This window comes from Delphinapterus leucas, chromosome 7 (assembly GCF_059928025.1).
Source record: "Delphinapterus leucas isolate spDelLeu-1000000601 "Yukka" chromosome 7, BTC_Dleu_Yukka2, whole genome shotgun sequence".
In the NCBI taxonomy this organism is placed as follows: Eukaryota; Metazoa; Chordata; class Mammalia; order Artiodactyla; family Monodontidae; genus Delphinapterus; species Delphinapterus leucas.
Window position 1 is genome coordinate 37,474,515 of NC_143135.1, and position 22,216 is coordinate 37,496,730.

At 41.1% G+C, this 22,216-nt stretch overlaps 1 protein-coding gene across 5 annotated transcripts in view; it reads left to right on the forward strand.

Moving 5' to 3' along the window:
* The window catches only part of TSG101 (tumor susceptibility 101), a 58,558-nt gene extending 36,342 nt beyond the window's left edge, over window positions 1–22,216 (forward strand). For 2 of the 5 annotated variants that reach the window (XM_022583787.3, XM_022583790.3), the window contains exons 8-11: window positions 18,262–18,464; window positions 19,747–20,081; window positions 20,907–21,063; window positions 21,226–22,216. In XM_022583787.3, coding sequence (XP_022439495.1) covers window positions 18,262–18,464; window positions 19,747–20,081; window positions 20,907–21,015 — 647 coding nt within the window. In that variant the 3' untranslated portion in view covers window positions 21,016–21,063; window positions 21,226–22,216. Of the gene's footprint in view, window positions 1–18,261; window positions 18,465–19,746; window positions 20,082–20,906; window positions 21,064–21,225 lie in introns of those variants that run through there. The other 3 variants (XM_089915068.1, XM_022583789.3, XM_022583788.3) reach the window with 3 other exon arrangements.

Here is a 22,216-nt window from a genome sequence, read left to right on the forward strand (position 1 = left end):
TTGATCTATCTTTCTGTTTTTGTGCCAGTACCATACTGTCTTGATTACTGTAGCTTTGTAGTATAGTCTGAAGTCAGGGAGCCTGATTCCTCCAGCTCCGTTTTTCATTCTCAAGATTGCTTTGGCTCTTCGGGGTCTTTTGTGTTTCCATACAAATTGTGAAAGTTTTTGTTCTAGTTCTGTGAAAAATGCCAGTGGTAGTTTGATAGGGATTGCATTGAATCTGTAGATTGCTTTGGGTAGTAGAGTCATTTTCACAATGTTGATTCTTCCAGTCCAAGAACATGGTATATCTCTCCATCTATTTGTATCATCTTTAATTTCTTTCATCAGTGTCTTATAATTTTCTGCATACAGGTCTTCTGTCTCCTTAGGTAGGTTTATTCCTAGATATTTTATTCTTTTTGTTGCAATGGTAAATGGGAGTGTTTTCTTGATTTCACTTTCAGATTTTTCATCATTAGTGTATAGGAATGCCAGAGATTTCTGTGCATTAATTTTGTATCCTGCTACTTTACCAAATTCATTGATTAGCTCTAGTAGTTTTCTGGTAGCATCTTTAGGATTCTCTGTGTATAGTAACATGTCATCTGCAAACAGTGACAGCTTTACTTCTTCTTTTCTGATTTGGATTCCTTTTATTTCCTTTTCTTCTCTGATTGCTGTGGCTAAAACTTCCAAAACTATGTTGAATAAGAGTGGTGAGAGTGGGCAACCTTGTCTTGTTCCTGATCTTAGTGGAAATGCTTTCAGTTTTTCACCCTTGAGGACGATGTTGGCTGTGGGTTTGTCATATATGGCCTTTGTTATGTTGAGGAAAGTTCCCTCCGTGCCTACTTTCTGGAGGGTTTTTATCATAAATGGGTGTTGAATTTTGTCTAAAGCTTTCTCTGCATCTATTGAGATGATCATATGGTTTTTCTCCTTCAGTTTGTTAATATGGTGTATCACGTTGATTGATTTGTGTATATTGAAGAATCCTTGCATTCCTGGAATAAACCCCACTTGATCATGGTGTATGATCCTTTTAATGTGCTGTTGGATTCTGTTTGCTAGTGAGGATTTTTGCATCTATGTTCATCAGTAATATTGGCCTGTAGTTTTCTTTCTTTGTGACATCCTTGTCTGGTTTTGGTATCAGGGTGATGGTGGCCTCGTAGAATGAGTTTGGGAGTGTTCCTCCCTCTGCTATATTTTGGAAGAGTTTCAGAAGGATAGGTGTTAGCTCTTCTCTAAATGTTTGATAGAATTTGCCTGTGAAGCCATCTGGTCCTGGGCTTATGTTTGTTGGAGGACTTTTAATCACAGTTTCAATTTCAGTGCTTGTGATTGGTCTGTTCATATTTTCTATTTCTTCCTGATTCAGTCTTGGCAGGTTGTGCATATCTAAGAATTTGTCCATTTCTTCCAGGTTGTCCATTTTATTGGCATAGAGTTGCTTGTAGTGATCTCTCATGATCTTTTGTATTTCTGCAGTGTCAGTTGTTACTTCTTTTTCATTTCTAATTCTGTTGATTTGAGTCTTCTCCCTTTTTTTCTTGATGAGTCTGGCTAATGGTTTATCAATTTTGTTTATCTTCTCAAAGAACCAGCTTTTAGTTTTATTGATCTTAGCTATCGTTTCCTTCATTTCTTTTTCATTTATTTCTGATCTGATCTTTATGATTTCTTTCCTTCTGCTAACTGTGGGGGTTTTTTGTTCTTCTTTCTCTAATTGCTTTAGGTGCAAGGTTAGGTTGTTTATTCGAGATGTTTCCTGTTTCTTAAGGTAGGAGTGTATTGCTATAAACTTCCCTCTTAGAACTGATTTTGCTGCATCCCATAGATTTTGGGTCGTCGTGTCTCCATTGTCATTTGTTTCTAGGTATTTTTTAATTTCCTCTTTGATTTCTTCAGTGATCACTTTGTTATGAAGTAGTGTATTGTTTAGCCTCCATGTGTTTGTATTTTTTCCAGATCTTTTCCTGTAATTGATATCTAGTCTCATAGCGTTGTGGTCAGAAAAGATACTTGATACAATTTCAGTTTTCTTAAATTTACCAAGGCTTGATTTGTGACCCAAGATATGATCTATCCTGGAGAATGTTCCATGAGCACTAGAGAAAAATGTGTATTCTGTTGTTTTTGGATGGAATGTCCTATAAATATCAATTAAGTCCATCTTGTTTAATGTATCATTTAAAGCTTGTGTTTCCTTATTTATTTTCATTTTGGATGATCTGTCCATGGGTGAAAGTGGGGTGTTAAAGTCCTCTACTATGAATGTGTTACTGTCGATTTCCCCTTTTATGGCTGTTAGCATTTGCCTTATGTATTGAGGTGCTCCTATGTTGGGTGCATAAATATTTACAATTTGTTATATCTTCTTCTTGGATTGATCCCTTGATCATTATGTAGTGTCCTTCTCTATCTCTTGTAATAGTCTTTATTTTAGAGTCTGTTTTGTCTGATATGAGAATTGCTACTCCAGCTTTCTTTTGGTTTCCATTTGCATGGAATATCTTTTTCCATCCCCTCACTTTCAGTCTGTATGTGTCTCTAGGTCTGAAGTGGGTCTCTTGTAGAAAGCATATATATGGGTCTTGTTTTTGTATCCATTCAGCCAGTGTGTGTCTTTTGGTGGGAGCATTTAATCCATTTACATTTAAGGTAATTATCGATATGTATGTTCCTATTCCCATTTTCTTAATTGTTTTGGGATTGTTATTGTAGGTCTCTTCCTTCTCTTTTGTGTTTCTTGCCTAGAGAAGATCCTTTAGCATTTGTTGTAGAGCTGGTTTGGTGGCGCTGAACTCTCTCAGCTTTTGCTTGTCTGTAAAGGTTTTGATTTCTCCATCAAATCTGAATGAGATCCTTGCTGGGCAGACTAATCTTGGTTGTAGGTTTTTCTCCTTCATCACTTTAAATATGTCCTGCCAGTCCCTTCTGGCTTGCAGAGTTCCTGCTGATAGATCAGCTGTTAACCTTACGGGGATTCCCTTGTGTGTTATTTGTTGTTTTTCCCTTGCTGCTTTTAATATGTTTTCTTTGTATTTAATTTTTGACAGTTTGATTAATATGTGTCTTGGCGTGTTTCTCCTTGGATTTATCCTGTATGGGACTCTCTGTGCTTCCTGGACTTGATTAACTATTTCCTTTCCCATATTAGGGAAGTTTTCAACTATAATCTCTTCAAATATTTTCTCAGTCCCTTCCTTTTTCTCTTCTTCTTCTGGAACCCCTATAATTCGAATGTTGGTGTGTTTAATGTTGTCCCAGAGGTCTCTGAGACTGTCCTCAGTTCTTTTCATTCTTTTTTCTTTATTCTGCTCTGCAGTAGTTATTTCCACTATTTTATCTTCCAGGTCACTTATCCGTTCTTCTGCCTCAGTTATTCTGCTATTGATCCCTTCTAGAGTATTTTTAATTTCATTTATTGTGCTGTTCATCGTTGCTTGTTTCATCTTTAGTTCTTCTAGGTCCTTGTTAAATGTTTCTTGCATTTTGTCTATTCTATTTCCAAGATTTTGGATCATCTTTACTATCATTATTCTGCATTCTTTTTCCGGTAGACTGCCTATTTCCTCTTCATTTGTTAGGTCTGGTGGGTTTGATCTTGCTCTTTCATCTGCTGTGTGTTTTTCTGTCTTCTCATTTTGCTTATCTTACTGTGTTTGGGGTCTCCTTTTCGCACGCTGCAGGTTCGTAGTTCCTGTTGTTTTTGGTATCTGTCCCCAGTGGCTAAAGTTGTTTCAGTGGGTTGTGTAGGCTTCCTGGTGGAGGGGACTAGTGCCTGTGTTCTGGTGGATGAGGCTGGATCTTGTCTTTCTGGTGGGCCGGTCCACGTCTGGTGGTGTATTTTGGGGTGTCTGTGGACTTATTATGATTTTAGGCAGCCTCTCTGCTAATGGGTGGGGTTGTGTTCCTGTCTTGCTAGTTGTTTGGCATAGGGTGTCCAGCACTGTAGCTTGCTGGTCGTTGAGTGAAGCTGGGTGCTGGTGTTGAGATGGAGATCTCTGGGAGATTTTCGCCGTTTGATATTATGTGGAGCTGGGAGGTCTCTTGTGGACCAGTGTCCTGAAGTTGGCTCTTCCACCTCAGAGGCACAGCACTGACTCCTGGCTGCAGCACCAAGAGCCCTTCATCCACATGGCTCAGAATAAAAGGGAGACAAAGTAGAAAGAAAGAATTAGTAGAAGTAGAAAGAAGGAAAGAAAGGAGGGAGGGAGGAAAAAAAGAAAAGGTAAAATAAAATAAAGTAAGATAAAATATAATAAAGTTATTAAAATAAAAAAGTATTAAGAGAAAAAATAAAAAGGGACGGATAGCGCCCTAGGACAAATGGTGGAAGCAAAGGTATACAGACAAAATCTCACACAGAAGCATACACAGTCACAAAAAGAGGAAAAGGGGGAAAAAATAATAAATCTTGCTCTCAAAGTCCACCTCCTCAATTTGTGATGACTCGTTGTCTAAAGGAGGGAAGGAAGGAAAGAACGATGATAAAGTAAAATAAAATAAAGTTATTAAAATAAAATATTAAGAAAAAAATTTTTTTTAAATTTTTTAAAAATTAAAAAAAAAAACCCTCAGACAAATGGTGGAAGCAAAGGTATACAGAATCTCACAGAGAAGCATACACATACACACTCACAGAAAAAGGAAAAGGGGAAAAAATCATAAATGTTGCTCTCAAAGTCCACCTCAATTTGGGATGATTCGTTGTCTATTCATGTATTTCACAGATGCAGGTACATCAAATTGACTGTAGAGCTTTAATCCGCTGCTTCTGAGGCTGCTGGGAGTGATTTCCCTTTCTATTCTTTGTTCTCACAGCTCCCAGGGGCTCAGCTTCTCATTTGGCCCCGCCTCTGCGTGTAGGTAGCCGGAGGGCATCTGTTCTTCGCTCACACAGGATGGGGTTAAAGGAGCAGCTGACTTGGGGGCTCTGGCTCACTCAGGCTGGGGAGAAGGAGGGGCACAGAGTGCGGGGCGAGCCTGCGGCAGCAGAGGCCAGCATGACGTTGCACCAGCCTGAGGCGCCCCGTGCGTTCTCCCGGGGGAGTTGCCCCTGGATCGCGGGACCCTTGCAGTGGCGGGCTGCACAGGCTCCCCGGAAGGGGGGTGTGGATAGTGACCTGTGCTCGCACACAGGCTTCTTGGTGGCGGCAGCAGCAGCCTTAGCGTCTCATGTCCGTCTCTGGGGTCCGTGCTTTTTAGCCGCGGCTCGCGCCAGTCTCTGGAGCTCCTTTAAGCAGCGTTCTTAATCCCTTCTCCTCGGGCACCAGAAGACAAAGAAGGAAGAAAAAGTCTCTTGCCTTTTCGGCAGGTCCAGACTTTTCCCCGGAGTCCCTCCCGGCCAGCCGTGGCGCACTAACCCCCTGCAGGCTGTGTTCACACTGCCAACCCCAGTCCTCTCCCTGCGCTCTGACCGAAGCCCGAGCCTCAGCTCCCAGCCCCGCCCGCCCCGGTGGGGGAGCAGACGAGCCTCTCGGGCTGGTGAGTGCTGGCCGGCACCGATCCTCTGTGCGGGAATGTCTATGCTTTGCCCCCTGAGTCTGCTCTCTCCTCCGTGGCTCCGAAGCTTTCACCTGCCGCCACCCGCAGTCTCCGCCCGCGAAGGGGCTTCCTAGTGTGTGGAAACTTTTCCTCCTTCACAGCTCCCTCCCACTGGTGCAGGTCCTGTCCCTATCCTTTTGTTTATTCTTTTTTCTTTTGCCCTACCCAGGTACATGGGGGGTTTCTTGACTTTTGGGAGGTCTGAGGTCTTCTGCCGGCGTTCAGTAGGTGTTCTGTAGGAGTTGTTCCACGTGTAGATGTATTTCTGGTGTATCTGTGGGGAGGAAGGTGATCTCCGCGTCTTACTCTTCCGCCATCTTCCCGGATGCCTCTCGGAAAATGGTACATTTTAAATCAAATCTAATGTTTGTTTTTAGAACAAGAATCAAAGCGATTAGTATTATATATATATATATTGTTTTGCGGTACGCGGGCCTCTCACTGTCGTGGCATCTCCCGTTGCGGAGCACAGGGTCCGGACGCACAGGCCCAGCGACCATGGCTCACAGGCCCAGCCGCTACATGGCACGTGGGATCCTCCCGGACCGGGGCACGTACCCGCGTCCCCCGCATCGGCAGGCGGACTCTCAACCACTGCGCCACCAGGGAAGCCTTTTATTGTACTTTTAAAGAGTACTTTCTTTGAAAGGCTAAAAACAAATTATCATTTTATGATAATCTAGGATATCCTTTTAATGTATGTTGTTTTTCTACCCATTGTTGCTTACCTACGTGATTTTTTTCATATTTTAGTAGTACATTGTGCAAAACTGTTGAGCTTCAAAATTGTCATAAAGGAAAGCAGAAACATAAAAGTATCATCTGAATATTAGAGTTCACCGATAGTAAACATTTTTTCAGTCTGTCAGTGGCCATCAGGATTTGTGCTATTATTCTCTGTGCTACTAAGGCCATGAAAAAGAATGAAAGTGGTTATTTTTCCTTTGTGGAACTTGATAGTTTCACTTTAAAGATTTTGATTTTATGATGTAAAACAAACACCTGTTTCACGGCATCATTAATTAACTCATGTGTTATTATTGATGTGGATGCCTGTGCAAGCGTTGATTTTTAACCATCTCCAAGAATATTGAAGTAAAAGAACCACTTAAAGTGAAGTAATAGAGGCAACTTCCCTGGCGGTCCAGTGGTTAAGACTCCACACTTCCACTGCAGGGGGCGAGGGTTCAATCCCTGGTCGGGGCACTAAGATCCCAAGATTTCACATGCTATGCAGTGAGGTTGGGGGGAAAAAAAAAGAAGTAATAGAGATTACATTCTTAATAGCAGTCTCTTCTGAAATATTGCAGAAGACTGAGGATTGATGCAGATGTTGGGACTTTAAAACAGCTCTTTCTGACTCCATTACATGTAGATTTTGAACAACAACCTTTATAAGAAAATCAGAGAATTTGTCATCTCTTTTTATAGCTTTTTTGTTACCTGGCAGACAGCTTCCTGCCTAACCTGACTTTTAAAACCACCTTCATGAGATTGGTGCTCACTGAGGGCATTGACTAAGCAGTGAAGGCAGCTGTTGAATAGTGAAAAACCTGTTGGTGGTGCTTTTCCATCAGGTCTGGGCAATTGCAGTGATATTTTAATTCAGTTGTATTATTTAATGAGGGAAAAGTTGTGATCTATAACTTAAATTCTTCGTTGAAGTTTCTGTAAGACCAGGTGTTCTTTTTGTTTTGTTTTTTGGCTGCGTTGGGTCTTTGTTGCTTCACATGGGCTTTCTCTAGTTGCAGCGAGCGGAGGCTACTCTTCGTTGCAGTGCTCGGGCTTCTCATTGTGGTGGCTTCTCTTGTTGCAGAGCATGGGCTCTGAGCGCACAGGCTTCAGTAGTTGCAGCATGCGGGCTCAGTAGTTGCAGCACACAGGCCCTAGAGCGCGTGGGCTTCAGTAGTTGCAGTGTGTGGGCTCAAGTAGTTGTGGCACTCAGGCTCTAGAGCGCAGGGTCAGTAGTTGTGGTGCACGGGCTTAGTTGTTCTGTGGCATGTGGGATCTTCCCGGACCAGGGATGGAACCCATGTCCCCTGCATTGGCAGGCGGATTCTTAACCACTGTGCCACCAGGGAAGTCCCAGGTGTATTTTTTGTATATCATCTTTGCAAGTTACTAGCAAAAACATTTTCTACTGGAAGATCAGTGGGAAAAGATGTGGAATTTGGACAGTTTTCCTTAGATTTTCTGCCCATTGCAGGCATTATATATCAACAAAAGCATCAGAAGGAAGGTAAACTTTTCTTGATATCTAAAAAACTTAAAAATTTAAGTTTCTGTTTCTTCAGATTCAATTATGCTTCTTAAGAGTAAAACATTTTTGTTAGGACTGGCATATAACTTTTACCAAGTTGGCATTGCCAAAACTATAAGAGAACTTGAACTCTGATTTTAAAGGTTTAAAACTACTTGACCGGCACCAAGTTACAAGGAATAAATTTAGGAGACAACATTAATACTTGTTTGTTCTCTTAATAGCACATGCCAGAATACAGCAGAAGCAGGTATGGATATTGGTCATCTGTATGTTTTCAGGGCTGAAAACGGGCATTCAAGAAAAGCTTTGGTCCCCAGCTGGGCATTCCCATGGAGAGTTCCAAACTCTATTGGATAGGGAAGAGTGGCATGAGGGACCAGTCACTCCACCTTGATTCATGCATAGCACTCACTGTCTGTCAGACCCTGATGTGCTGGTGGTGCACCCAGGTGGCAGTGATCTGGGAGTGATGGAGTTGTTTGATATTTTAATCCAAATTAAGAAAGATTTAAGATTTATCGGGACTTCCCTGGCGGTTCAGTGATAAAGAATCTGCCTTGCAATGCAGGGGATGCAGGATCAATCCCTGGTCAGGGAACTAAGATCCCACATGCTGCGGGGCACCGCATGCCACAACTACTGAGCTTGTGCACCTCAACTAGAGCCCATGTGCTGCAAACTACAGAGTCCACACTCTCTGGAACCTGCGCACCACAACTACAGAGCCCACGTGCCCTAGAGCCTGCGCACCACAACTAAAGAAGAGAAAAACTGCACGCCACAAGTAGAGAGAAGCCCATGAGCTGCAGCAAAGATCCCGCATGCCACAACTAACAACCGGCACAGACAAAAATAAATAAAATAAATAAATAATAAATAAATCTTAAAAAAAAAAAAAGATTTATCAAGTAAGTGTTCAAGAATGTTACTAGAGTGTGGTCCAGTATGGTACCCAGAAAAGTGTGGTCCCACTCAACGAAACCTCTACATGTTGTGAATATACGTGTGAAGAAAGTCAGTGGACAAATTGGCTCTTTTATGAAGTTCATCGGAGGATGTACCATCAGTACATCACACACACGCATACACACAAATACATACCACATTTTCTTTTTTTTTTTCTTTTTTAAATTAATTAATTTTTGGCTGCACTGGGTCTTTGTTGCTGTGCACGGGCTTTCTCTAGCTGTGGCGAGCAGGGGCTACTCTTCATTGCAGTGCGCGGGCTTCTCATTGCGGTGGCTTCTCTTGTTGCGGAGCACGGGCTCTAGGCACGTGGGCTTCAGTAGTTGTGGCACATGGGCTCAGTAGTTGTGGCTCATGGGCTCTAGAGTGCAGGCTCAGTAGTTGTGGTGCACGGGCTTAGTTGTTCCGCCACATGTGGGATCTTCCTGGGCCAGGGCTCGAACCCGTGTACCCTGCATTGGCAGGCAGATTCTTAACCACTGTGCCACCAGGGACGCCCATACCACACTTTCTTTATCCATTCATCTATTTTTTTCTTCAGTTATTTGTTTATTCATTTAGTCATTCAACATATATTTACTAAGTGCTTGCTACATGCCAGGAGTAAGAACAACACAAAGTAACTTCCTGCCTTCATGGAGTTTACATTTCAATGGGGGAAGACAGAAAACAAACTTACAGCATAGTATACGATGCACCAGATGGAGATAAATGCTACCTAGGAACATTCAGACAAAAGAGGGGCGCAGGAAGACCTGGAGGGTGAGGACTGCATTCTGATCTCACCTCCCCTATATCCACCTTGCTCACACCACTGGCCTCCTGTCACTCCTTGAGCCCCAAACACACTGGTTTGCTGTTTCAGCCCCATCCGTGCTCTGCTCGCTTGGATGGTGACCTGGAGATCTCCAAGACTGTGCCTTATACTTTGAGGTGGGAGTATGTTTATGGTTCAAGGAACTGCAAAGAGGCTAGTGGTGTGAGCGAGGCGTGCACAGAGAGATGGGGTCGGAGGGGAAACAGGGCTGGCTCAAGTAAGCCCTTGTGGGTCAGGGGGAGGAGGCCTGTGGCTTTTCCTCTATGTGAGCTGCGGAGCCACGGGCAGGCTTTGAGCAGAGGAGTGATCTGATCTGATTGCTATTATAACAGATGCCTCTGTGCCAGACCCCGGGAGGGAAGTGTGGCAGCAGAGCTCCCCACCCCGAGGAGGCCACTGCGAGAATCCGGGTCTGAGATGGTGGCTCGGACCAGTGTGGGGACAGAGGATGTGGTCACATACGCTGAGGAGGGGTATCCATTCATCTATGGATGGACACTTAGGTTGCTTCCTTCCAAATCTTGGCTATTGTAAATAATGCTGCAATACACAGGGGTGCATACATCTTTTTGAATGACTGTGTTTGTTTTCTTCAGAAAAATACCCAGAAGTGGAATTGCTGGGTCATATGGTAGTTTTATTTTTAATTTTTTGAGGAACCTCCATACTGTTTTCCATAGTGGCTGCACCAATTTGCATTCCTACTAGCACGGATTTCCTTTTCACCACATCCTCACCAACACTTGTTATTTGTTTTCTTTTTGATAATAGCCATCCTGACAGGTGTGAGGTGATACCTCATCGTGGTCTTGATTGCATTTCCCTGATGATTAGTGATGTTGAGCATCTTTTCATGTACCTGTTGGCCGTCTGTATGCCTTCTTTGGAAAACTATTCAGGTTCTCTGCCCATTTTTTAATCAGGCCGTTTGTTTTTTGATGTTGACTTGTATGAGTTCTTTGTATATTTTGGATATTAACCCCTTATCGGATATTTTTTGCAGCCATCTTCTCCCATTCAGTAGGCTGCGTTTTCTTTTTGTTGATAGTTTCCTTTGCTGGTCAAAAGCTTTTTTAGTTTGATGTAGTCTCCCATTTGGTTTTTTTGTTTGTTTGTTTTTTGGGGTTTTTTTTTGCTTTTGTTTCCCTTGCCTGAAAAGACATATCCAAAAAAATATTAAGACCAATGTCAGAGTACTCCCCATGTTTTCTTTTTTTTTTAACTTTTTTTTCTTACAGTTGTATTGAGATATAATTGACTTACAGCACTGTATAAGTTTAAGGTGTACAGCATAATGATTTGACTTACATACATCATGAAATGATTACCACAGTAAGTTTAGTGAACATCTGTCATCTCCTATAGATACAAGAAAATATATTTTTTTTCTTTGTGATGAGAACTCTTTAGGATTTACTCTTAACAACTTTCCTATATAACATATAGCAGGACTTTCCTGGTGGTGCAGTGGTTAAGAATCCACCTGCCAGTGCAGGGGACACGGGTTCGATCCCTGGTCCAGGAAGATCCCACATGCCGCGGAACAGCTAAACCCGTGCACCACAACTACTGAGCCTGCGCTCTAGAGCCTGAGCTCTAGAGCCCGCTAAGCACAACTACTGAAGCTGCGTGCCACAACTACTGAAGCCTGCGCTCCTAGAGGCCTTGCTCCGCAACAAGAGAAGCCACTGCAATGAGAAGCCCGCACACCGCAATGAAGAGTAGCCCCTGCTCACTGCAACTAAGCCCGTGCACAGCAGTGAAAACCCAAGGCAGCCATAAATAAATAAATAAACAAAAATAAATAAAATATAGCAGTGTTAATTGTATTAATCATGTTGTACATTACATCCCTAGTACTGCTTATGTTTTCTTCTAGGAGTCTTAACGGTTTCAGGTCTTACATTTAATTTTAACCCATTCTGAGTTTATTTTTGTATATAGTGTGAGAAAGTCCAGTTTTCCCAAAACCGTTTATTGAAGAGGCTCTCTTTTCCCCGTTCTGTATTCTTGCCTCCTTTATCATAGATTAATTGACCATGTAAGTGTGGGTTTATTTCTGGACTCTCTGTTCTGTCCAGTTGATCTATGTGTCTGTTTTTATGCCAGTACCATACTGTTTTGATTACTGAAAAGCTTTGTAGTGTAGTTTGAAATCAGGGAGCATGATACCTCCAGTTTTGTTCTTTAACATGGTAGATTCTTAAATTGTTCTTGTTCACAAAATAATTCTAAGGTATGACTTTGATTCTGACCCATTTTGTTCTAAAGGATGGAATCTGTCCTTCAGATTAATTGCCCTTTGTGCTTAAGCCTGCTTGTAGCATCTTTCATGATTATGATAGTTGAATGATTTTGTAGCGCCATTTCTTTTTTGAAGTAGTTACTACTTTGGCATCTATTTTAATAAGGTCTAGGGCTTCCCTGGTGGCGCAGTGGTTGAGAGTCCGCCTGCCAATGCAGGGGACACGGGTTCGTGCCCCGGTCGGGGAAGATCCCACATGCCGCAGAGCGGCTGGGCCCGTGAGCCATGGCCGCTGAGCCTGCACGTCCGGAGCCTAAGCAGGAGATGGGAGAGGCCGCAACAGTGAGAGGCCCGCATACCGCAAAAAAAAAAAAGGTCTATACTTAACCTCCACTTTTGAAACTTGAATTGTTATGTAAATTAATCTAAATCTTTCTTTGTGCTGTGTGTTTATTTTCAAGAAGTGTAAACCTGCTGTTTTTCTTTTTCTCATTGATTGTGGTAATAGAAACTTTCTAGAGTTTAAATAAAGAGTACTGCTCTAATAGTGTTTAAAAGATAAATTGAGGTCCCCTGATTTCTTTGGAAGAAAGTTCCATAGCCCGCCCAGAGCCTGGCCAGTAGTATTAGAAGCTTATATATTCATAGACTATAAATAAAAGCCTTTTCTAAGCAGCTTAATGAATTTGCCTGATTTGTGTTTAATAGCACGAATCAGAATGACTCTGCTCATATAGTTGTTTGAAATGTTTCTCCTATTTCAGAGATTGACCTGTTTTTCTGTTTTTATTCTAAAAGGAAATAATACGGGCTTGATCCAGTGATCCACATGGGCTTGACCCAGTTTCTCAGTAGATGGGTCAATAGTCTTCTGTTTCAGATTGCTTAGGCTCCATAGTTTGCTCTGTAGCACAAATGCCCGACCAAAGATCATTATGTGGGTCTTGAGCAAGTAACTTCAGGAAGGAAAAATGCTGGGGGTGGGGGCAAGTGATCCACTTTGCTGGTTAGAGGTAAGATCAGAAAAGTTACTGTTTATAGTTATTTTGTATTTTTCTTTGAGGTTACCATGGATTCTTTCTCTAATATAAATGAGCTCCTTTTTGAGTTGTGGGAAGTAATCATCAGTAAGTACTGTTAGGAGATAAATAAAACTGATTATCTTTAAGTGTTTAAAGATGGTTTAAAATCAGGTAGTGTATATACCAGTGTACTTTGAAGATACTGGCCTAAATTATTCATTGAATTATCAGATCCACTGAGTATTGGTTTCCTAATAGTAGAAAAATCGTCTTATTTCCTAAGGATTAAGTTTAGTGATTGGATCCTATCTGACATTTAAATGAAGTTTTTGTTCAGGATTGTTTCTCAAAATCTATGTTACCTTTTCAATTGCTGCTAATCTGGAATTGTAGAAGGGCACTTCTGAAATCCGACTCTGCATGAGTAAAGGTCAACAATGTGTGGGGACTTGAGGTATGGCAGTTTGCCACAAACTCATTAATCCAAGGCTTGTTATAGCAGGTATAAAGAATATTAAAATTTCTCTTAAGACGTTTGAGAAAAAAAAAGATTTTTTTGTTTGAAGGGCAATCAAGAATAAGAACCTTCTACCAAACATTTTTCTTACTTGTTAATGTAAACAATCTCTTAAAAGTGTCATGGTTCATTCAATTTTGAACTTTAATCTGGGTTTTTCTCTTGGCATTCACATTGCAGATCTTAATTACAGTTTGTTTCTTTTTAGAAAGCAGATGGATTTAAAGTGTTCAAATATACTGTATAATAAGGTCTCTGTGTGATAGAGGAGAGGACTAAGTCTAACCTCGGCATTTCTAGCCTCCTCGGGTGAACTGTGACCTTTATAGAAAGCCAGGTGATTGCTGCCTCAGCTTGAGTCCCATTTTGAATGTTAATGGCTTTAGCTGGAGACTTATTTGGAAGGACTTATTTGGCCCTGTATTGTAGCATTTGCCTTAACGTATTTTATAAGAGAAACAGAATGTAAATTCCAGGATTTAAGTGTGTTTTTTAAAATTGGTTTTTGAAAATTCAGCATCATTATAACTTGATTCATTTTATTTATAGTATTTATTTTATTTATTTATTTGGTTTGCTGGGTCTTAGTTGTGGCACATGTGCTTCTCACTTGTGGCCAGCAGGCTCCTTAGTTGTGGCTCGCCGGCTCCTTAGTTGTGGCATGCAAACACTTAGTTGCAGCATGCATGTGGGATCTAGTTCCCTGACCAGGGATTGAACCCGGGCCCCCTGCATTGGGAGCTTGGAATCTTAACCGCTGCGCCACCAGGGAAGTCCCTTGATTCATTTTAATGTAGTAATTTTAACAAAGTTTGTTGATATGGTTGTGTGTGAAAAATACAGACTAGTTATAAAAAGACCCTTAAGCCTGTATTAGTTCAGATAACTTCTACACACATAAATGGGACACTAACTGCTGCATATGACTGACCAGACATTTGAATACCTAACCATATTCATATAATTTGGGTTCCCCAATCTCTGGGAGAAGGTTTGTTGTATCTCACAGGAACCATTTCATATAGGATATAATAAGAAAGTTCTTTTAGAAACAAGTTTTTAAATTCCTATTGTTAATGCATCTTTATCATAAAATGGGGACTTAACGAGATACCATCTCCACTAGTCATTATTTTGTAAATCATCCTCTGGGCACAAAATTCTAAACTTGTAGAAATTATCCCTTTTTGCTCTCACTTAGGACTTAATAGTGCGATATAAGAAACTGGAGATTTTGGTTTGGCATAAATTCTCTACAAACAAACAGCTAAGTCATTTTTTTTTGTCTTTTTTTTTTTAATTGAAGTATAGTTGATGATGTTAATTAGCAAAGTGACTCAGTTATATATACATTCTTTTTCATATTCTTTTCCATTACGGTTTATTACAGGATATTGAATATAATTCCCTGTGCTATACAGTAGGACCATTCTATATATATATACCAGTTTGCATCTGCTAATCCCAAACTCCCAATCCTGTCCTCTCCCACTCCCGTCCTCTCCCACTCCCCTCCCCCTTGGCAACCACCAGTCTATTCTATATGTCCCTGACTCTGTTTCTGTTTCATAGATACGTTCATTTGTGTCATATTTTAGATTCTACATATGTGATATCATATGGTATTTGTCTTTCTCTGACTTAGTTCACTTAGTATAATAATCTCTAGTTGCATCCATCTTGCTGTAAATGGCATTATTTTGTGTTTTTTTTTTATGGTTGAGTAGTATTCCATTGTATATATTGTACCACATCTTCTTTATCCATTCATCTGTTGATGGACATTTAGGTTGTTTCCATGTCTTGGCTATTGTAAACAGTGCTGCTATGAACATAGGGGTGCATGTTATGTTTTTCAATTATAGTTTTGTCTGGATATATGCCCAGGAGTAGGATTGCTGGATCATATGGTAGTTCTATTTTTAGTTTTCTGAGGAACCTCCATAGTTTTCCACAGTGGCTGCACCAACTTAACATTCCCACCAACAGTGTGGGAGGGTTCCCTTTCCTCCACACCCTCTAGCATTTGTTATTTGTAGACTTTTTAATGATGGCTATTCTTACTGGTGTGAGGTGATACCTCATCGTAGTTTTGATTTGCATTTCTCTAATAATTAGCAATGTTGAGCATCTTTTCATGTGCCTATTGGCCACCTGTATGTCTTCTTTGGAGACATGTCTATTTAGGTCTTCTGCCCAATTTTTGATTGGGTTGTTTGTTTTATTGTTGTTGAGTTATATGAGTTGTTTGTATATTTTAGAAATTTTAAGCCCTTGTTGGTCACATCTTTTGCAAATATTTTCTCCCATTCTGTGGGTTGTCTTTTCAGTTTGCTTATGGTTTCCTTTGCTGTGCAAAAGCTTGTAAGTTTGATTAGGTCCCATTTGTTTATTTTCATTTTTATTTCTATTGCCTTGGGAGACTGACCCAAGGAAACATTGGTGCGATTTATATCAGAAAATAAAACAGCTGTTTTGCCTAAAACAGCGAAGTCTTTAAATCATACTGAGAGGAAAAGCAAGTTGTCTTGCTGAGAAAGGGAGGCGAGTACTTTTGAATGGTGAGGAGTGAAGCACATAATTAAAGGGTTAGGATTCTTGTTCCAAAGCAGAATGGGAGAAGAGAGTGGAAGACTCCCATCTGGTCCTTTCAGTCCTTGAAGATGTTCTGAGGACTTTTTTTGCCTTTGTGGGAAAATGGTAAAAGGAGGGCTTAAGGCTTTCTGAAAGAATCCAAAGGATTGAGGATTTGGGTTAGGTTATGGCAGGTGAGGCCTTTGGAATTAGAAGTCCTGGTGATCTGACAGAATGAGAGAGAGGCTGCCATGGCAGGCAGCCTGTATACAGGACTAAGAGAGATGGACAAGGAGTTGGGACTGGGGAGATACTGGGACCAGGAGTGGAAGAAAGGGAGGTCGAAGGTACGAAAAGGAATGAGTGGAGATAAGAATTGATGAATTTGGGGAGGTTGCTAGAGTCATCCCGGTACAGGAGGTTGTGAATAAAGAGGTGGTCAGAGAGGAAGACGACAGGAAAATGTGAGTGGAATGAGCCCAGAGGTGATGCAGTAGCTGGTAAATCGATGAGAACACTTTGGAAAAGTCAGGTGTTGAGAGGCCAGGGATGTGAAAAACAAGACCTCAGGTTGCCCTCTGGCTTTACAGCTCTGAATTCCAGAGCACACACTGTCTGAAAGTTAATGGTTTTGCTTCTCGGAAATACGAAATAATACGCTGACATATTTTTGTAAAATCAGAAGTGAACTCTGAAAAGCATATAATATATGGATTTGTATTTTAACAATCAATCAGAAGTATTAACTGCCTCCTTGTAAACACTGGAGGATGGATACTGTTTGGGCTCCTCAGCAGGAGGTTTCTAACAGGAAAGGGGGAGACTCTAAGCGGGAGAGTCTGATATTGGGCTTTTCCTTTCACCATGTACAAGCAGTGTCCTTAGGGCAGATGGACGAATGACACTCCTCAGGAAAACCTGGCCATGGGAGACACTGTCTTTACTCATTTTAGTAGAACCCAAGTCAAAAAAAAACATAGTTCTTCTGTGGTGGAAACAAGAAAAAGAGGGGAAAAAAACACAACTCTAGATTTAGACTCTTTTTTTGAAACCTGTTAACACCTGAGAACTCCAAGGTCTCCCAGTGTCATTTACAAAAGCCCAGAAAAGCACTCAGGGTATCCTGGGTATGGACCAGCTTCTGGGAGAAAACAACATTACGAATCAAAAACCACAAAAAGTAGAGTGACCAGACCAGTGTATGGAATAGCGAGAGTTGTGATCAGATGGGACGCTGAAGAGCACAGGTGGCGCTGGTTGCGGTGTGGTTTGGACAGTGCAGTTTCCTTGAAGAAAACAGTCAACTTTGCACGGTACCAGGAAGGAGCCTATAACGGATGGGAACATGAGTGGTGAGACTCTGGGTACATTTTTACAAACTGACTTGAAGGGTTTTTTTCCCCCTAGTAAGCAGAACTCAGCGTCAAGGTGATAACAGTTTTCAGCTCAAAGTGGAAGCGATACTTTCTGTTAATCTGTAATCATTCTTTATTCATTGTAAGCAATAAAGGTAAGTATAATTCCCCACGTGTATTCCATCATCAAACATAATTGAAAATACCATTTATCATTTGCTGATTTAGGACCCTAACTAAAGAACATTGACAGTCATAAAGAGTATCCATGCTTAGTTAAAAGGGAGGACCTTTTGAAGAAAATATCTGAGGAGTAAGTTTTACATAAGACACTGATTAGGAAGGTACATTTGGGAGAGAAGAGTAAAGAATCTGAGAATAAGCAGAATTTTATCAGCTGTTGAATTTTTTGGATGGCATTCTCCTTTGCACATCTGCTCTTTCCTATTCTTTTCATAAAGGGTAAAGGAGTAAAAGTCTTACAGAAGGGAAGCCATGTTAACCTGTATATTAGTTTAAGGAAACGTTGCCCATTTTCAGTCTTACTGGCCTCTAGAGTGGGTTCGTTCCTCCTTCAGCTTAGCAGTAAAGCCTGAGAATAGACTGGACCTGAATCAGATGTTTTACCTTGGTATAAATTTGTTGTCCCATTTGTTGGAGACTTAGGAATAACTGTAATCTGTAGGGATAGAGCCTCTGCCTCATTGAGAAAATAGCTAATTGTTTGTGCCGTTAAGGCAAGAAAGTGGGTAAATATGGATTAATAGTAATCTCTTGCAGGGAAAGTATTTCTGAATCAACTCAGATTTTAAATGTTATGTTTTATGAAGTTGTGACAAAATTTTTCTTTCCTCGCACTTTGAAAGTGTTGACTCATATTTTGTCCTGTTTTGTGATGGCTCTTGTGAAAGGAATAGAAAGAGATTGGGAAATAAGCAAGTGTTTCTGCCTTTTTCTCCTGCAGGTCCCAGTAGGGATGGCACAATCAGCGAGGACACTATCCGAGCCTCTCTCATCTCAGCAGTCAGTGACAAACTGAGATGGCGGATGAAGGAGGAAATGGATCGTGCCCAGGCAGAGCTCAATGCCTTGAAACGAACAGAGGAAGACCTGAAAAAAGGTCACCAGAAACTGGAAGAGATGGTTACCCGTTTAGATCAAGAAGTAGTAAGTAACTCATTGAATAGTTGTACTAGTTAGATTGAATCATAGCCATGGCAAAGTGTTCTGTATATACTGTGGTTACCCTGAACATTGTGGGTAGAGTTAAAGAGTTCTGAAAATTATACACACCTTTAAGCATTTTCACATAGCTCCTCTACAGCTTTGTTAAAAAAAAAAAAATGCAGCCTGTGGTTGGAATGTAGTCTTTGATTGGGGAGTGGATGTGTTCAGAGGAGTTTTGCTTGCACCTTCACCCCGGGGGGATAAATGTTTTGACCCAAAGGAGGACTGTTTGAGCGCTTGATGTTACCAGACAGTTACTAGGAAATAAGAATTTGAGAGAGCTCTAAGTCGTGATAAAGATCTGCAGACCCTGGGTACAAACTTAAGGGTCAGTTCTTTTTTGTTTCCAAATGTTGTTTGAACTATATTTAAAGTATCTTTGGTGAGCCCTTCTAGGTGAGCCCTTCTAACTTAATAACCCATAGTGTATGCAACCTTTAGCTCTTAAGCTTTCTCACATTTTTATCAGACTGCTGTGCCCTTATGAGTCAAGTCAGCCCTGTGACTTCTTTTGTTAGTGATTAGAGGCACTAGCATAATTTGAGTGCCAGCTTCACTCTTCACTTTCATTCCTGTGATGGAGAATTTGTTCCAGCAAGTGTGCATTTTTGATGAAAGGGTAAAGAGTTATTAAGTGTTTGAGGGCTTTGGAGAAAGTGATTTGTATGTACACATTACTCTAATAAAATGGTTCTAGTGTGTAAAGTGAGCTTCTCAATAGCCAGCTATTTTCAAAAGTTCAGCAAAGTGACACCAGTACAGTTCAGAGCCTGCAACTACCACCTGCTGTATCTTGTGAATAAAGTTCAACTGTTTGGAGTTCTGTGTGTTGAATCATCTGTACAGACTGGGGAAAGTTATTCCTCTGAGGCAGATGGCCACTTGATTTGAAAGAAGGACCTCCTTTATGATTTTCACGTAAGGAACCTCCTGCTGGAAAGTGTCTTGTCTGATGGCTTAGTTTGCAGTATCATTTGTCACTGGTAAGTGACAAGCTTATCACTGCCACCAAAAGTGCTCAGCTCAGCATCTCCTGTTTTCACTCAGCATGTTAGAGCACACCTTTTCCTCTAACTGTGACTAATGTGATACATGAATCTCATCCATGAGTTGTTTAAGCATTGTTTTATTAGCAAGTCTGTTTCTGTGAAGTTGAATTGTAGATGTCTGACAAGCAGATAATTAGTATAAAATCATCATGCTTGGACTATTCTGTTTTCAGGCTGAGGTTGATAAAAACATAGAACTTTTGAGAAAGAAGGATGAAGAACTCAGTTCTGCTCTGGAGAAAATGGAAAATCAATCTGAAAACAATGATATTGATGAAGTTATCATTCCCACAGCCCCACTATACAAACAGATCCTAAATCTGTATGCAGAGGAAAATGCTATTGAAGACACTATCTTTTACCTGGGAGAAGCCTTGAGGCGGGGAGTAATAGACCTGGACGTCTTCCTGAAGGTATGTCTTCCTCGCTCTGCTTTCCAGGGTTTCGGAACATGTTTTAGAGACACTGACCTTGAAAACCACAGATCAAGAGGGTTTCTCTGTAGGAGGTAGGTTAAAATTCTTTGTCTTTCCAAAAGAGAGCAAGTGAGATAAATGGCTGTGAGCAGTGCCTTCCCACCTACAGAGGGGGCTGAGGATCATCTGAGTAGGGGAAGAAAAGTGGGCTAGTGGCTGCAGTTCCCCACCCCTGGGTGGATCGTGAGGTACAGTCAGATTTCCATTGATTCTTTCAGGTCACATCATCTAAACCGAGATCATTGACTGCCCCACCCTTATTGTTTTTGTTTTTTTCCTCTGTTAATTTTTTTAGACTTGCATAGTTTTATACCTGTTTTCCCAAATCAAACAGCCTTGGGAAGTATTGGGTTTGCCCTGCTGGTAATAGAGCCCTTCTGAATAAAGGTTATATTCCAGGCTTAATGCTATTGTACAGACATGAAGATCTATAAGCCAAGTTTGGCTACTTCTCTCTGTTGAGTCAGGAAGAGCATGGCTTTAGGAATAATAGCAGCCATCCTCTGGATACTCAGTACAGCTGCTGCTGATGCTTCAGTGCACATGCGAGGCTGGTCAGGTTGCTTGCTGATCTTGCCTGTCTTACTATGAGCGTGTGGCCAAACCACTCTTGGACCTGGTGCAAGCACATGAATAGCTGGGACCCTAGAGAGGACTTCCTTTCTGTACACTGTCCCCTGCTTGGGTGGCATAGCCTAGGGAAAGATACACATGGAGAGGCAAGAGAGGTACACTGTTTGCTAGGCACTGGACAAAAGCTGGCCTTGTGCTATACTCATCCTTGCCCTTCCCCTTTTTTAGCCAAGTGGGAACAAACAGTCACAGTTTGTACAAAAGTTTTTTGTAACTTTTGTTAGGATCACAGTACAAGTTTCCCTGCCATCTTGGTTGTCTCAAGTGCAGCTTGAACTCCTGAGCCAGATCCTGGAATGTGGTGCTTTCCCTGTGAAGAAGGCCTTTGTATAGGGTCTCAGAAGACTACTTTCCTTAACACAACCTGCCAGCATCAATCCAGTGAGTTTAAAAAGCCACATGTAATAAAGTATTGGCTCCAAAGGAAAGTTGATATGAGTTTAGGTTCTTAGCTCCCACCTAGGTTACAAACTGTCTGATAGTTCATGCCTGGGCCTGGATCAGAGCCAGTCTAAACTGTTGAAACTTTTTCCCCCTTCACAGCATGTACGTCTTCTGTCCCGTAAACAGTTCCAGCTGAGGGCACTAATGCAGAAAGCAAGAAAGACTGCCGGTCTCAGTGACCTCTACTGACTCCTCTGATACCAGCTGGAGATTGAGCTCTTCTAAAGCATTCTTTTCTTCTCTTCCTTTCTCTTATATCAGTAGGTGCCCAGAATAAGTTATTGCAGTTTATCATTCAAGTGTAAAATATTTTGAATCAATAATATATTTTCTGTTTTCTTTTGGTAAAGACTGGCTTTTATTAATGCACTTTCTATCCTCTGTAAACTCTTTTTGTGCTGAATGTTGGGACTGACTATGCTAAATAAAATTTGTTGCATAATTTTTCTCTTTTACTGAACATCTTTAGGAAAAATATATGAAACCTAAATAAGAAGCTCGGTTTCTAATTTAGCAAAGTATATCATCCATCGTGAGTTGAAATTTAGCATTATTTATCCTCTAGCATATAAAGTGAATTCTATTCAATATGGGATATAATACCACACAGAAATCTAAATTTTCAAATATTTGAAATTGAGGGATTTGAGTGACTTTTTTTTGTGAAGGGTCCTGGCTGGTACCCTTCTACCAGTTCCTGCCTAGATTTGTTTCCTTTCCAGGCCTGACAGAACCATAACTGTTTTCATCAAGAAAGGAGCAGAGTGGCCAGTACCAAGCTACACACCTGAGAATTTATGTTAACTAGGCAAGATGGTCTGGCCACAATTAAGGAGGAAGGTACAGTGTACACTGCCTCTCTGCATTTATTGTCATCTAAAGTCAGTCTTTCTGGTGAGTGATTCTGTAGTCAAGATTGTGGCCACCCATCCAGTGATCTACATATCCTAAAAAGCTTATCTAGCAGAACAGAATTTTCTCTGTCAAAATGAGAGAGCTAGAAGGTTCATGAGGTTATAAAGAAATGAACATTCTAATTTAAGATGTTTTAAGGTATTCAGGCAGCCAGACAGCCTACTCTATACTTCTC